A 16,690-nucleotide genomic window follows, 5' to 3' on the forward strand; every position below is an offset into this window, starting at 1 on the left:
CTGATTGGTATTAATGATGGTTATTTGGTTATAATTTTCAACAACTTTAGTTATTTTATTATAAGGTCAGAAGAGAAAAAATTATTTTAAATCTTTTACTCCCAGATAAAAAACATTTGATAGTTAAAATTTATAAATCATTTACTTCTTGATAGATGTTTTCTTTCACACATAAAATAAAATAATTACAAATAGAGTATGAATTTTATCAGGGCAAAATTTATCAGACACCAAAATGTAAAAAATAAATTATTTCCATTCTTAACCAATACCTGTTTTAAGTAACATAAATAATTTACAAAGATGTTTCTTCTTGTAATAGCTTGGCTGCAGCTTCATCTAATAACCATTGTACACTACCATTTACTGGCTGTACACAATTGGCTGGTAATTGTTCACCATCTTTAAGAATACGCTAAAAAATATTAAAATATTATATTATTGATGATCCTCATATTAGTGAAATTTACATTTTGAATCGTACCTTCAAGATATCAGCTTTTGAGCTACCAGTTGCTATAAATGCACAATATCTAGCATTGTTAAGGATTGGAAATGTAAAAGTAATTCTGTTTGGAGGAGGTTTTGGTGAATCGGAAATTGGAGCTACCCATACTGATGTTTCTTCACATAATTTGTGTCCAGGAAATAAAGAACATGTATGTCCATCCGGTCCTACGCCCAATATCAAAGCGTCAAACCGAGGCAAATCATAAGGTGCAAAATAAACAGACATCTTTTGGATATAATCTTTAGCTGCCTCTTCAACTGCAATACAAAATCCAACAACATATTAATTCACATAATTAATTTTTTCACATAGAACATGTATTAGGTATTTACCGGAAAGTTGAGGATTTATTTTAATGAATTGATCTTCACTGATTGGAAGGTTACTGATAAATTTGTCTCTGTACTGAGCAAATGTAGACTCTGGATCATTAAATTCCACCAGTCTTTCGTCACAAAAAAAAAATCTCCACTTAGACCAATCTGTTTCAACTTTAGCTAAATATTCGGATAAAAGCGACACAACCGATCCACCTTAAACAATTTTTGATGTAATCTCATGTATTTTTCATACAGTTAAAATAATACTTAAACCATTATACCAGAAAGTCCAATTTTAAAAACTGCATTTCCTCCTTCAGCTAACACATCATTGGCAAGTTCCGAGAGATTTTTTGCCAATTCCGCACCCAGCTTTTGTGTATTTTCGTACACCGAAATTACCTTGGAAGTCATTTTCGAATAAATACTTATATTTTGGTTCCAAAACTATCAAGACGTGGAATGAAGGTTACAGCGATGTGTTAAATGTTAAGGTGATGATAATAATAATATACCTATTAACCTATTACCTAATGTCCTAATTGAGCATTATTTTATCGGTAATGGAATTATTAGTTTAAGAATTAAAGATTATTATTATAAAAATAAAAATATTTAAATAATAATCAATTGATCATTGATAAGACGTATTCATGTGTTATCATCATAGAACATAATTGAAGCGACAGTCAAACAGCTGATCGATTTATTTTCATTTTGCGAGAGGCTCGACATGTTGGCAGCGAAGACATCACGAATTAAACTAAACTTGTTTTTTTAATTCGTGCTCGGCATCTAATTCATCATAGAACATGTTTTAATACGGATTTCAAATGATGTTACGGTTACATTATCATGCTGAGCTTGTATGCATAGACGTATAATATTCGAGCATACGCCATACAGCAACATTTCAAGGTCGACTGAAATATTTATCGATATATTATGGGATTTTGATAGCTGTCGCCTGTCACTTATCGCTTCTGTTATGTCCACCATGCTTATGTTCTATGATTATCATGTTATATGCATAGATAATATATACATGTATATTTACTCCGGTTATATTAGAGCACTAATATAGTGCCTTAGTTATATCACTGAACAATATATACCTATCTTCTAAGACCGTGTGATGGAGTATCACTTTATCAAATGTATTTCATTTTTATCAGCTTTATTACCACAGAATAATAATTATAATTTCTTTTCTGACTCTTCCAGTCGAAAATCTAGAAAAAGAGATTAGGAGGTGGGAAATCCGCATAAAAATCAAATTAAAAATCCTAACAATTAACATAATTGTAAGCACTTTAAGAGTAACTAAAGAAAATTAAATCAAAAATTCAAAATATTTAAATACATATAAATAATAACTTAGCATCAATAATTTTAAAATGTTATTTACTATTAAGTATACAAAATGATAATTTAAGTAACGATGGAAAGTAAAATATTTCAAGTTTCTAAGATTAATACTCTTTGAATTACATATGTTAAAAAGGGAGGAATATATTATCAGTTTAAGGGGTAGAAATATAAATTAACACGTATTAACATAATTAAATGTATTTACCGAGTTAATTTAAAAAGTATTTAATGAGGGGGATAGCTGACTGGCCCTCAAAGACATACGTCTTCATAATTTCTGTGTAGAATAGAAAGAACGGTGCGAATAGGTTTGTGGTGTAAAAATAAAAATAATCTAAAATCTAAATGTTATAAAAATATCAATATTTGTGTTTGTAGGTATAAAATAGAATATAGGATGTAAGTTTCAATTTCCGCAAAAAATATTTTTAAATAACAAAATACAATACAATACATAATAAACAATATTACTTATAATATACCATCATCATTCTTCATTTAAATATCAAATTTTGTCTTAATTTAAACATAAAATATCTATGAAAAAATTGTTTTTATTTTTTGTATCCAGTATGAATTATTTATGAAGAACTTTGTTTCAATTTTTAAATTTAACCAATCATAGTGTTTTTTATTGGTATTTATAAAAAAAAAAATAAACTAAAAATGTATAAATAAAAGAGTTTATTTACAAAATAAAAAAAAGATCAAAAAGAAATTCCACATCTCTGAACAAATCTGTCAAGCCTTATTAGGACCAAACTAACAAGACATAAAAAACATGATCCTATTTTTAAAAAAAAAGCTGAATCGTACAATTAAATTAAATTAAAAAAACAAAAAAAAACAAATTGTAATAAACCTAACCCAATGTAAATAACTTAAATGTACATATTATATATTGATGGCCAGGTCGTTGATGTATTTTAAGATCAAAAAAAAAAAAAATCTTAGGGTATTTTTAAAATTTTCAATGTATTGATTACCCATTTGTTTGTATTACCAAAATAAAAAATAAAATTAAATGAAAAAATTATGAATACTGAAAACTTTTTTGATATTGTTCAAAATATGATATATGTATAAACAATAGTAATAAATTAATGATATTTACTATCAGTCTTGGTATAAATTGTACTCATTAGAGAGATTTATTCATCTTAAAATTGAATATCCTGCAATTGACAAATCTTTTTTGGTTGAAGTTGTGGAACTCCTAAAAATTAATAAAAATTAATGTTATTTTATTTGAAAGGAAATTTTAAAATTATATATAAAATAACCTGTGGATATCTTTAATAAATTCAAGTAATTTCATAAAACCAATTAACAAATCTTCTGTACCATCTCCATTTGATTGTTGAGTTCTGATATCAAAGGATGTTATCCTTTTATCTTCAACATCTTTACTTATTGTTCTATAGAGAAGCAAACTCTAAAAAAATAAAAAATAATTTTTATAAAAGTTAAACTAAGAACATAGGAATTTAATTTAGCATAAATGATTTATAATTTTAAGTTAAACAAGTCAATTCAATCCCTTTTTTTTGTTTAAGTGATTTATAAATTAAAAAGCTTTCTTGACGTCTTGTTATTTCTGTTACTATAATATTACTTTTATACAGTTCTGTTTTTCTGTAAGCATTTAAAAGATGGTGGAAGTGAATGGTTAAAAGATAAGCATGGAAAAAATAATGCAAGATGTGGGATTTGATAGATGTATGATCAATGAATTTACAGAGCTCTTATTCATTGATTTTGATGTACTTCTTTTGGATCAATGTACACATAGCACTTAAGAAGTGCCATATTAAATTCTAATTGGGTACCATAGTTTATATTAGATGAAATACTAATGGATACACCAACATGGAATTCTCTCTATGTATGCACATCTGACTAACCTAAATCCCAAAATAACTTATAACCAACTTTTTGGATGATAAAATTATTCTACAAATAAAAAAATCCTTATCACTGTCTTTGAGAATTTAAAAGTTCTCTCAATTTGATGTCTGAATGATATACTAATTCAAAATTTATTAAACAAATTTCACCTTATTCGTAATTCTTTCTGCCTTAGTATCTTGTTAAATAACATTTTTTAATAATAATAATAATAATTAAAAGTTACCATATTTTTTGCAACCTCAGCAATTTCACATAATTGTTGGTTGTTATCACTGTTCTGTGATACTTTCATTAAAAGTTGACTGGTGAATGTATACACACATAGTTCTAAGGCATCATTTAAACTGGCCAAATCTACATCTAATACATATCTTTCATTGAGTGCTGATATCAATGATGTGGAAACAGCTCCATGCTAAATTGTTATCAAAATATTGTATAATTCTAAATAACTATTGTCAAATAAAAAATAATTTTGACTCACCCTAGTTATTTTGTCGGACAGAAATACAATCATTTCAATTAGTCCTTCAACAGTAAAGAAAGTACTGAACCTTTTATCAATAATTATTTCTTTGCTAACAATGTTCTTGAATACACTCGCATCACTTATACCCAATTGAAGTAATGATACAATTTCATATGGAGGTATCATGATTCGGACAAGAATTGAATTGCAAGAATACAACATTTCAAAAAGTCTGAAAAATATCAATAATAAAATTGTTATTAATAAAATAAGTATATTATAAAATACATAAATAATTATAGACATGATTAAGTAATGTATATTCTTACGTTTTTCTTGTTGTATTAATTGTCAATAAATCTTTTTCTGTAAATAAATCTCCTCTAGTTTTCCAACCAGGTAAATTTAATTGTACTTTTTCATTTTTGAACATACTCATGATTAAAACATCTGGATCATTTAATTGTAAATATGATCCATACGCACAATCCCAAATACTTATCTAAATCCATTATTATATTTTTGTCAATAAAAAGGTACAAAACAACACAATAATAAGTTACTTACAATAATTTTTTCTAGTGCAATATAACACGAACCACCAACTGACTGCCAATGATAATAATATTCTTTGGAGACAATTACATTCATCAATTTAATAACTGTTTGTACCAGGTTTAAATGAGGAGTTGTTAGTTTCATATTCTTTGGCTGGTAAGTAAAAAATAAATGTTAGTTTTTTCATTTTAAGATGAATAAATTATTATTATATTAATTTATTTAAAACTTACAAAATTTAAAATTATTGATAAATCCAAAAAAATTGAAGTTAATTGTTGTATTACTTCTCTTTTTACACAATGGTCACACATATTTAAGAAGTTGACAAGCATTTTAAAATAATTTTTGTAGACACATAACCGTTTTGGATCATCAAATTTAATATCAAATTCAGCCTAAACAAAAAAAGATAAGATGTTTTCTGAAAAACAAGTTTACATGTTTAACTTACAAATTTTGCAGACAATACAGTACATAAGTGTTTTATGATATATGGCTGAGTACCAAATTGTGAATGGAATTGCTTAAATGATGATAAATACAAAAGAAAATCAGTCACTTCTACAGTCACAGAATTAATTTGATTTTCCTGAATAAACAATTAAAAATTTCTATTATAGAGTAATAATAAAAAAAAAGTAATAGAGAGCTACTATAAATAAATATACTTTATTGGATTTATCCACAAATTTAAGCATTTGGCAAATAGTATTTGTTAAAAGATATGATTGACGCCAATTGGTAGATGATCTAGTAATTACAGGTATGATCTTATAAAATAATGAATTAGTTAGTTTTATATTGGTAACAATAGATCGATATTCATGATCGGTTTCATTAATATTTTCCAATTCATTTTTAGCAAGTTCACAAATAGTGCTGTACATTTCATTACTAAAAACATCTAAATTAAAAAAAAGAACAGTAAGTTAAAAAAAATGTAAAAAATAAAAATAAATATTTATAATAAAAACCTTTATGAACATTTTCAGTTAAAGCTGAGTCATTCAAAAATATAATATTTGCGATCTCATTTACCACAATCAATACTATAGTTTTTGATGTTTGACTTTTTGCTAATGATTCATTATCATTAAGTAGTTTTAATATTGTTTGTACATCATTAATAGTTGATTCGGAATTTATAATACAGTTCCTAATAAAAAAAAAATAAAGAGAAATGTTATAATAAAAATGTAAAAGCACATTTAAAGTATTGATAGAAAGTTAACATATAACTTATATATTTTTTCTATAAATATTGTTTTTAACAGTATTGAAATTTTATATACTATCTATAGTACTGCAAAATATGATATAAATTTAAAATAATTATTATTTGTATGATTAGATACATTGGAACAATGTATCATGTACACTAAGGGCCAGTTGTACCGTCTCCGATTAAAGTTAATCACAGTTTAATCGGCCAAATTAGCCTGGTTAAAATATCTGTTATCAATGATTAAGCGTAATTAGAGTTTAATTGGAGACGGTACAACTGGCCCTAAGTATAATTATTGTTAACAGTGTTTTTATGAATTAGATTTGTCAAAATTTAAGATTACCAAACTCTTTTTCTTAGTTATATTACTTTATATTAATTATAACTAAATAATTACCTAACAATATTAGAATTTCAAAAATAAAACACTTACTTCTTCCACATTTGTAACATGATCAATAAAGATTCTCCTAAACTAACAATTGAACTTATATCATTGCTTTTCAACTCAATTATAAATAATTTTAAAATATTATCAACTACTAGATGTTTATCGTTAACAGCAGAATCACGGTGTTTTAAAATCAGAAGTGTAAAAAATTTCCATGAGTAAATTAACTTTCGTTTAATATCAATTAAAGAATCATTATTGTCTTCAAAAAATTTTAAAAATCCCTGAAATCAAATTAAGCAATACAAATTTAATATATAGTTGATCCATTAAACTAGGTATAATAATTTAAGATAATTTTAGCAAAGTTTAAAGATAAATTACTAACTTTTAACATGCTGTTTAATCTTGTTTTCAAAAAAATATCCAATTGTTCTGCAAATTCTTTATTAATTTCAATTGGACAATAATGGGCTTGAAGTGACAAAATAGAAAATACTTCTGAATTTATTTCTGGTATCATTCTATGAATAATATGTACAAGTAAAATATCAAAAATAATTCATAAATAATAACTAATAAGCATAAACTTAAATATTAGGCAAACTTAAAACAGTGAAAGTGACACTGTTTTATAGAGGAGCACAAAAAATAGTAGTTGAGTTCATAGTTAAAGTCAAGATACTTAAGAGCATCAAAAGGAAAGAAGAAACATTAAATAGTTCAAAAGGTGTAGAATAGCAATTGAAGAACAGGATATTTTATAAAATGACTTTAATAAAAAACCATAGTGAAAATAAATTGAAAAGCTTTGATAATCAAACAATGACAAGTAAAAAATATAATAAGATCTGAAAAAAGACAATATGAAAAAAATTGTACATAGTATATAGTAACATATTTAAATAAAACATAAAATTTCATACAAGATAACAAATGGAATAAAAAATGGATATAAACCGAAAGCGGTTATCCTGAAAAAGTCAGAAGGGGTTCACTAATTATAGATATAAGTGATATAGCTGAAAAATGCAGAGGAATGTTTGAAACATTTTCTTAGGATCAAAACAAGAAAAATCTAAGTAACAGTAGGATAATGGATAATTAAACCAACAATAGAAGAAAGGTAGGTTAGGTTATTTATATGCTAAAAAATAGTAATGCACCTGGATAAGACAGTATAATATCCGAACTACTTAAAGAATATCAGAAAAAAAGTGACCAAACAAATTAGAAAAAGTTGTTAAAAAAGCATGGAAGGAAGAGAAAGTACTTAATTCAATGCCTGAGATGTAACAAGATTATGTCCAATTTATAAAAAAGGAGACATTATGAACTTAAGTGGTATCTCATTACTGGTTATATCATATAAACTCAAATAATATGGAGATGAAATCGTTAGAAAATATCAGAGAGGTTTTAAAAAAAGGAAAATAAATTCTATATTGTCAAGCAAATTATGGAGAATACTATAAATATAATCAAGAACTATTCCTGCTATTTATTGATAAAAAAACAGACTATGACTCTATTTTCCGAAAGCCTGTGGAGAGACTTAAAGAAACTTGGTAAATCAGGTAAAGCTCATGAGCAGGGCTGGTAAGTTCATGCATTTGCATATATTTTTTGTTACACAGGAAAACATGCTAACTGAGATACAAATCCATTTCATAATAATAGTAATAATTATATAAAGTTTAATAGTGCGTGTTTTTGCATATTTGTCATAAAGTAGATTTTTTAGGGTTATTAGCACTTATTATTACATAAAAACATTTTTCAAGGTGACAACATTTTTGTTTTATAAAAATAAATTTCATATAATATTTTTATGTTATTATATTAATTATAAATACTAAAATTATATATTTATAGAATTTATGTTCAACGGTTAAAAAATAAATATAAAAAAAACTAAATATACAAGAAACCTGGTAAAATTAAAATATTTAAATAACCATAGAATAAAATAAATAATGAAGAATAATTATTATAATACTTACTTATTATGAAAAAGTGGTTTAAATATTAACTTCCAAAAATTTTTATTTTGTTGTAAGTAATGCATAGCTAAATTAAATCTATTATACCACAAAGTATGAATAATTCCCAAGGTTTCAAGATAAATGTTATTTTCTTGTTCTTGTTTAAAATCCTAAATAAATAACATAAAATATTAAATACAAACTTGAGTTATAAATTTATTCAAAACTAAATTAGCCTAATTGGTTAGTATGATAGAATTAAATTTTTCTTTTAAATTTAAATAATGGAATATTAAAACTAAAACCCATTCAAAAGTAACCATATTAATTTATTGAATAATAAATAACAATATTGGCATAAAAATAAGAAGTAAAATTTGACTTACATCAGTCTCGAGTTCAACTTCAATGAACCATAATATACTATCATCATTATATTCAATTTGTTTCTTATCTTTAATACAATTTTCAAGTAACTCCACATTTAAAATAATCTCAAACATCTTACATTGATAAGCAATAGCATTATGTAAGAATTTTAACATTTTTACCTATATAATAAGAAAAAATATTTTTAAAATATATACATAAACTTAAACATAATTTTATAATATACGTACAATATTATTAGAATGTAGTCTATGCAATTTTAAATAAGATACCATTTCTTTTCGTGCTATTTTGTCATTGTCAAAACCCATTGAAAGGCTGAAGGAGACAAATCGTTTCTGCACAAAGCAATTAATACATAAAATAATATTTAGAATAATTAATGTTTATTTTACTCACTTCTGCAAGTGTTCCAAGAATAGTAAGAGATAATGTGCTTAATTTGTTATGAAATACAGTCAAACGATATGATAACAAAACTGCAAGTCTTCTTTCAGGATCAAATAATGCAGTATTTGTTCCTTGTTTAACTAATGACTGAAATGTTAAAAATAAATATATAATTAAATATAAATTCAATATAATTGATAAGCTTACAAGTGACTTGATATCTATGATATAATTTAATAAGGACAATGCAAATATTAAACATTGTATATTTCTCTTTCCGACTCCACTTGTCCAACTGTGGTGATTGTGCATTATATTAATAAAATCATTTTCTCCTAAAATTAGTAAAACAATTATTTTATTTTTTGAAACACAGTAATTATGGAATATTTAAGGTCGTCAAATCTTCCATAAACAAGCATAAAATATTAATAAAATAATTGTTATATTAAACAAATATAATTTTACCTATGGAAGCTATGTTTAGAATCATTAACGAAGCAATTGATGTTGGACTATAAGGTAAACATAAATCCAATAGTTTTTTTATAACCATCATTGAATTTTCTTCTTCAGACTCTGGTTCTAACACAGAAATAACAAACATTAAGCGCATACATGCCCAACCTAAATCCATTTTTTCTTTGGAGCCTATAAAAAAATCTGATACAGCTAACAATGGCATTATAGTCTTGAACACGAACATCACACCAGCAGTAGCACATTGACATGTTAGTACATGCCTAATCTGTAATTAATAATTTAAAAATAAAATATTTATAACAAACTAAGTAGAAAAATGATTTTAGTATAACATACTTTTAAAGAAGCCTCGATTAATTTAACATATTGTGTTAGGACTGGATAAACTTCTGATCCATATTTCAGAATCATTAATGCAATAGAATTTTGAGAAAACGGATGTAAATTTACGACAGAATCTTCAAGACCACCCATTAGAAATGGGAAAAAATTATTTGCGTTAAAGTAACACATTGTTTGTTCAGGGAAGTAAACAAGTATATACCTTGCTAATTTTAATATTTCAGACACGACTTCTGGATCAGTCACATAATTTGAATCAATGTAAGATACACTAAAATAAATATAAATAAAATATATATGGATACATATTATATTAATTTTAGAAGCTTATACCTAGGTACAAGTGTCAATAAAGTTTCACATGTTCCCATAATATCATCATTTAAAGATGTTGTAACATATGCAATAGATTGAATAATTTTAACAGAATTGATTAGCATTTGTTTTGTACTAATATAGGAGGAAGTCTTACGATCCTCGTCGCGACACTAAAAAATAAATAAACAAATTCAAATACTAAAAAAATAATAATAATGTTAATTAAAATTTTACCATTCTGAAGTTGTTAATTGCAGAGTTTAAAAAATAAAACAAAGGCACTTTAATATTGAAACGGACCATATCACCATTGAGAATAAATTGAGTGCTTTTAGGAATTTCAATGCTATAAATTGAATCATTTACATAATATTTATCAGTTAACAAAAAAGTGTCTGTTTCTTGTTCATAAATGTATTGTCCATCAGGTGGAGCAACAGCAGTGAATGAATTAATATTATTCATCAGATTCCACACCTAAAAGTTTAAAAAAATAAAAATAAATCATAATATAACAATAAACACATTTTAAAATAAAATGATTACTTTATTCAAACTTTGCGGTGCTCCTTTTATAATACCAGTAAAAAGTTCAAATAAACTGCATAAATTAACAGGATACATATCTATAAATTTTTTTATGAATAAACCAACACCACTTTCTATGTTGTCTATTGTTTCTATTGATAATCTAGGGTTTCTTTTTAATAAATAAGAAAGAAGTTTAATAATAATTGGATCATAGTCAACCAATTCAAATACATCCAATTCAATACTTTCAATGATTAAATTTTCACATAAGACTCTTCCTAACTTGTCTATAATTGGATGATCCTAACATTAATGATAAAAAAAAAATATTAAATATAAGTAATAAAAGTAATACAGAACCAAAAAGAATAAATTATTATTACTATTACTTAAAAAAATATTTTTATATACTTTAACAGCTGATGATTGACACATTCCTAATAATGATGGCCACATTTTTAATGTGCTCATGGCTTCTGTATAAACTTCTAATTTTTGGGAAACTTTAATTCCAAATTTTCCTTTAAGGTGAAGTAATGTCCAACCCATAAGCACAACACCATATTCACTACTAGGCTGGATCATCCGAATAATTTTATCAGCTTCGTTGAATTCTACATTAGTGGACCAAATATAATTTTCACTCCTGTGACAAAAATATTTAAATAAACATAAACAAAATCAGACTAAAAAACAATTTATGAATTAAAGTTTATTAATTACAAATTACTCACTCCCAAAACAATGCAATAATTTGTAATGAATGTAATGTCTCTAAACTTGAGATCTGACTCATAAAAGGAGAATATGTAGTTTGTAAGTTATTATAATCATACTCCAATGTTTGATTTTTTCCAAAGTTATTATCCTATAAATACCAAGTAAAATAAAATAATACATCACTTGTTTACAATTTCTTATAAATGATAAATTTTTTGTTTTAAATGGTATAAGGAAAAAATTAGTTTATGTCTTTTATAACTAACTTAACCTAACCTGAGACAGTAATAAAAAGGAATGTTTCATTACTAGGATTTGAAAAGTAAAAATAGATTGTTAAAAGATTTTAAATAAGTCAGACATTGTTTTGTCAAGTAGTTGTATTTGAAATTTTTAGATTATTATAATAAAATTAGAGCAAGAAGAATTATAACTTATAAACAAGTACCTATTTTAAACATAAACAAAAAAAAAAGCCACGAAAATAAAAACCAAATTTTAATATTTTGCCATATTTTAAGTTGGAAAAAAAGTCAGGATAGGTTATAAGTTTAAAAAAATTGTAAGATTCATAATTTGATCAGTCAAATAAAGTAAAAATAATAATAATACAAATTTGATCAGTTAAATATTATTTTCCCGCGTGTTGCTTAACGAACGTATGGCTTTTAAACGTTACTTTGTCTTGATTATTAGAGGTAATTATTTCCATAGTTAAACATAAAATAAATTTGAAAAACTAAAACTAAAATTAAAAATTTAAACCACTTTAAATACGACCTTTCGATAACACTTGTTCGATTTCCAATGTTATACTACACTGTGTAACAACTAAATAATCTATATAATAACTAGCCACTAGGTAATACCTACAATACAATGATGCATGTGTGCCTGTATTATCTTAACAGTCTAAATAAGTCAAAATTTGTAATGAATAATTCTTTTATTATCTTTATGGTAGTTCTATGCATCTATAGTATTTTTATGGCTGTATACTTATACACATACTATGGATATATATAGATACAGATATATGATATAAGATGTTAATTGAATGATGTTAGCATGTTACCTAAATTTTCTCAAAACGGAAATACTACTTCCAAAACAAAGTATATCAAAGTAAAGCTACTTTTTATAAATTTTTAAATATAAATAAAATATTATATATATTTTTTAATTATTCAAAATTTACAAATTTGGTTACAAAAGTATTCAACAAATAGAACACCTGGGTAGTTGAATTATTGATCTACATTTTTAATTAGAAAATTAAAAATTATTTCTCATGAAATATGATATAATATAGCAAAATATAAAATGTTGGTTTTCATTTTCATGATTTTTTTTTCCGTGATTCATTTTAAACAAAATCAAAGTCATTGATAAAGGAATTGGGTAACAATATTTGTTGTTTTCATGCACAATATGGATACAACTATAAGAAATAAATAACTTCCATATTCTTGGTACGATACTATTTGTGATCACTTCAAAATAATACCTCTAAATAGAAGATTTAATTTCTTAAATTGTACATTTTTGTACAAACTAATACATAATATTATTAATTATCCAAAAATTCTCTAGCAATGAAATTTTGGAGTAAACCAATTAAATTTCAGAAATAATTCAATATTTTATGTTTTCTCTACTTTTTCAAATTATATGCTATGTATAAATATGTTTATGTTTGCAGATAATTCAACTAAAGATTTAGATTTATTTAATACAACCTTGATCAATTTACCAAATATTTAATTTAATTAATTTTATTTATTATCGTATTATTCTCTCTGTATTTTTCTCCAACTTATGTTTATTTATCTTTTGGACTCATGGTTAATGTTAACCATATCATATTATATTTTTAAGTTTAAAAAGTTATTTAATATTTAAATTATATATATATATATATATATCTTTCCATATATTACTGATATAATTTTACTTGTTATATATATATATACATATAATGTCATTATATTTTATTTTATGTAATTAGAATTTATTTTCGTAAATTAAGAAACTACTATGTTTATTATTATTATTATTATTATTACAAATATACAATTAGTGTTCGTCTGTGAAATCAATGGAATGAAGTGATAAATATTTTAAAAAGAAATCTTTATTCAAGTGTGAGATAGGTTCAAGTCCAAGTCACTTTTTCAACTATAAATTTCATTCTCAAACTTTCAATAAGTTTTTAAAAATCAATGTGTTTAATTTACAAAATTGGATAGCACAATCCTAATCCACTTCATACTGAATTCTGTTTTAATATATATGACATCACTTCATTAATTTTACTGATTAGCACAAAATGCAGTTTTTTTTTTATATTATGTTGTATGTTTAAAAGACAAAAAGAAGTATAATATCAGTATCCAATCATTACAATCAACCTATGCCAATTGCCAGTTAAGTGTAATTTTTAATAAAATGATTAATTGTTAATTTTTTTTTTTTTTTTTGTATCAAATATATATATATTTTTTAGTTATATTTGATTAAAAGTAAAAAATATAAAGTAAACAATGTTTAAATAAAATGCTAAACATTTAAATATATAAAATTTTTTTTTAAATTACTTACAATAAGATTAGTTATCCAAATATTAAAATCATCTTTTGTAATTTGATCCACTCTGAGTGAAGTTAACACTATCAATTGCAAAATTTCAATTTGCTGATTTAATACAAATGTTAATAAATGCTTGTGTATTATTTTTTGAAGAGGTTTATAAACAATTGTATCAAAAAATGTTAATGAACGAACATGTGAAAGTTGTTCTCTTAAAGAAATATACCATTCCTTCCAGTTTTGTTTACGAACAATTTTTTTACAAATAGCCTAAAAAATTAAATAAAACAATTAGGTAATTAGAATCAAATAAAAATAAAAAGAAGTCTATATTTAATGATACTTAATAATGATTTTACTTACAGAATAATGACAGTTTTGATTTTCTGCTGCAGTGAGAATAAATTTTAAAGAACGATATAAAAATAATACTTCTTCATTATAAAACTTCCATACATCCACACAAACATTATGTAATTCATGTTCAGTCATAGTTGTATTCAATTCATTTTGACACACAAACTCATTGTATTTGTTGTAAACAAGTTTTGCATCTTGTTCGTTAATAAACTAAATAAAATAAATATATTAATAATAGCCATATTATACTAGTTTGAAACCAGAGATACATAAAATAATGTATAATTATTACAAGTAATTGGGACAGTAGGGGATATAAGTAATCTGTATCCGATTTATCATTTTTATAAAAAACCAATCTTGATGAAGCATGAAATTTAAATTTGAGTATTCCTTTTTTCATATCTTCCAAACTATCATATATCATAGATTCAATTGATTCATCAGCATAGTTTACATTCAATTTATTTAATTTATAATAAAATTGTTTCCAGCAACTAAAAATAAAGTAGGAAAATAATACATGTATTAATTTATAAGTGTATATGAAAATTATGGTTGTTTGAATAACTTACTTGAGTTGTTTTGAATTCATTTTAAATACCGATTGATTAAACAAGAAAATAATAAACAGTAAAAATGTATTTGTTAATATATAATAAAAACAATATTGTAGACTAAGGCATTAACATTTATTATTTACAGAATTTCTGAATAATGAATTATGATTACAATTAATTAAAATACAAATTAATCAATTAATTTAACTTCATAAAATAAAATAAAAATACTTAAATGTTAAATAATATGGTTATTATTTTTTCTCTTGTTCTAAATATGTCCAAATGACCAAAAGAGGCAAGATCCAAATTTGTCAAATTCGGCAAGTTTGAAATTACAACTTCCAATTGTCTATAATCAAATACTCGAAAAGTCGTAAGTTCGTCCAGCTCATAATATCAAAGTATCAAATTCCAAATTTCTAACTACTTTTTAGTTTTTTTACTGGTTTAATTTTTAATGTGCATAATCTTTGAGGTTATATTATTGTTCAATAGTTGATACCTTCGATTAAAGATAGTATTATCTCTAATCGTGGTTAATACCATGCAAGGTTTATAGATTATATTATCCAGGAGTCGGCAAGTAATTTCTATTGGAGAAATAATAAATCGATGAGGTCCAGTGAAAAAAATCTTTTCCAAATATTTATATTTTAAAAATAGCAGTATAATAATAAAAATAAATTATTTAGTTATTACAATTAATTTATATTAAAAAATTACAATATTAGGAGTATGAAAATAATAAAAATTATCTAATTATTACGGTAAATTTAGATTTTAGATTATAAAATTACAATATTATAGGTAAATTATTATACAATAATAATAGTAATAATTTACCATGAAATTTTATTGTGAAAAATTGCATTTATTCTCCATGGCCAGCTTTTGAAATCAAGAATTCGTGTAGAACTGCTTATGCGCAAAGTGTCCCCAAGGCGAGAGTCTATTAATTTTGTCCGATATTTATTTTTCAAAAATTTAATTTTTGAAAATGATGTTTCACAAATATATGTCGAACCAAACATCGAAGCCAAGTTGATTACCAGTTGCTTACAATTTGAATACTTGCCAATACCATCCTTAGCCCAGAATTCTTCAGTTGACGCACTTCTGTACTGCTTCAAGTAAACATTTTCTTGTAGGTCTATTATTTCAATTTGAAGTTTTGACTTCGAAAGATTAAATAATTTTTCATCTACATCAATCCATTCTTCGTCTAGGAGAACGTCGTAAGGAGTTTTTAAGAATTGTGAT

The 16,690-nt window shown here is 24.4% G+C and overlaps 2 protein-coding genes across 2 annotated transcripts; both read right to left on the reverse strand.

The window, feature by feature from the left end:
• Window positions 1-199: 199 nt before the first annotated feature.
• Window positions 200-1,458, reverse strand: LOC113561034 (6-phosphogluconolactonase). Its single transcript, XM_026967216.1, has 4 exons — window positions 1,113-1,458; window positions 844-1,044; window positions 485-768; window positions 200-415 (listed from the first exon to the last, which is right to left on the reverse strand). Exons 1-4 carry the CDS (start codon window positions 1,243-1,245, stop codon window positions 296-298), a joined length of 738 nt encoding a protein of 245 aa, XP_026823017.1. The 5' UTR covers window positions 1,246-1,458; the 3' UTR covers window positions 200-295.
• A 1,413-nt stretch (window positions 1,459-2,871) lies between these two features.
• On the reverse strand, window positions 2,872-15,493 carry LOC113549690 (nucleoporin NUP188 homolog). The gene is made up of 28 exons (XM_026951101.1): window positions 15,443-15,493; window positions 15,160-15,364; window positions 14,871-15,077; window positions 14,520-14,777; window positions 11,933-12,066; window positions 11,610-11,844; window positions 11,214-11,501; window positions 10,902-11,144; window positions 10,683-10,837; window positions 10,344-10,620; window positions 9,993-10,272; window positions 9,732-9,859; window positions 9,534-9,671; window positions 9,365-9,472; window positions 9,131-9,295; window positions 8,763-8,914; window positions 7,148-7,283; window positions 6,802-7,043; window positions 6,118-6,299; window positions 5,812-6,047; window positions 5,595-5,732; window positions 5,374-5,538; window positions 5,150-5,293; window positions 4,912-5,084; window positions 4,598-4,814; window positions 4,337-4,528; window positions 3,486-3,637; window positions 2,872-3,418 (listed from the first exon to the last, which is right to left on the reverse strand). Exons 1-28 carry the CDS (start codon window positions 15,460-15,462, stop codon window positions 3,358-3,360), a joined length of 5,031 nt encoding a protein of 1,676 aa, XP_026806902.1. The 5' UTR covers window positions 15,463-15,493; the 3' UTR covers window positions 2,872-3,357.
• Between the last annotated feature and the right edge of the window lie 1,197 nt (window positions 15,494-16,690).

This window comes from Rhopalosiphum maidis, chromosome 4, assembly GCF_003676215.2.
Source record: "Rhopalosiphum maidis isolate BTI-1 chromosome 4, ASM367621v3, whole genome shotgun sequence".
Classification (NCBI taxonomy): domain Eukaryota; kingdom Metazoa; phylum Arthropoda; class Insecta; order Hemiptera; family Aphididae; genus Rhopalosiphum; species Rhopalosiphum maidis.

Excerpts from the sequence above, each read along its gene's own strand:
- LOC113561034 (XM_026967216.1), bottom strand. The coding sequence starts at position 1,245 with ATGACTTCCAAGGTAATTTCGGTGTACGAAAATACACAAAAGCTGGGT. Across the intron at positions 1,045-1,112 it reads TTTTAAAATTGGACTTTCTG|GTGGATCGGTTGTGTCGCTT; the intron begins GTATAATGGTTT and ends AAATTGTTTAAG. Across the intron at positions 769-843 it reads AATAAATCCTCAACTTTCCG|TTGAAGAGGCAGCTAAAGAT; the intron begins GTAAATACCTAA and ends TTTGTATTGCAG.
- LOC113549690 (XM_026951101.1), bottom strand. The coding sequence starts at position 15,462 with ATGAATTCAAAACAACTCAA. Across the intron at positions 10,838-10,901 it reads CAATTAACAACTTCAGAATG|TGTCGCGACGAGGATCGTAA; the intron begins GTAAAATTTTAA and ends TTTATTTTTTAG. Across the intron at positions 9,860-9,992 it reads TCTAAACATAGCTTCCATAG|GAGAAAATGATTTTATTAAT; the intron begins GTAAAATTATAT and ends TACTAATTTTAG.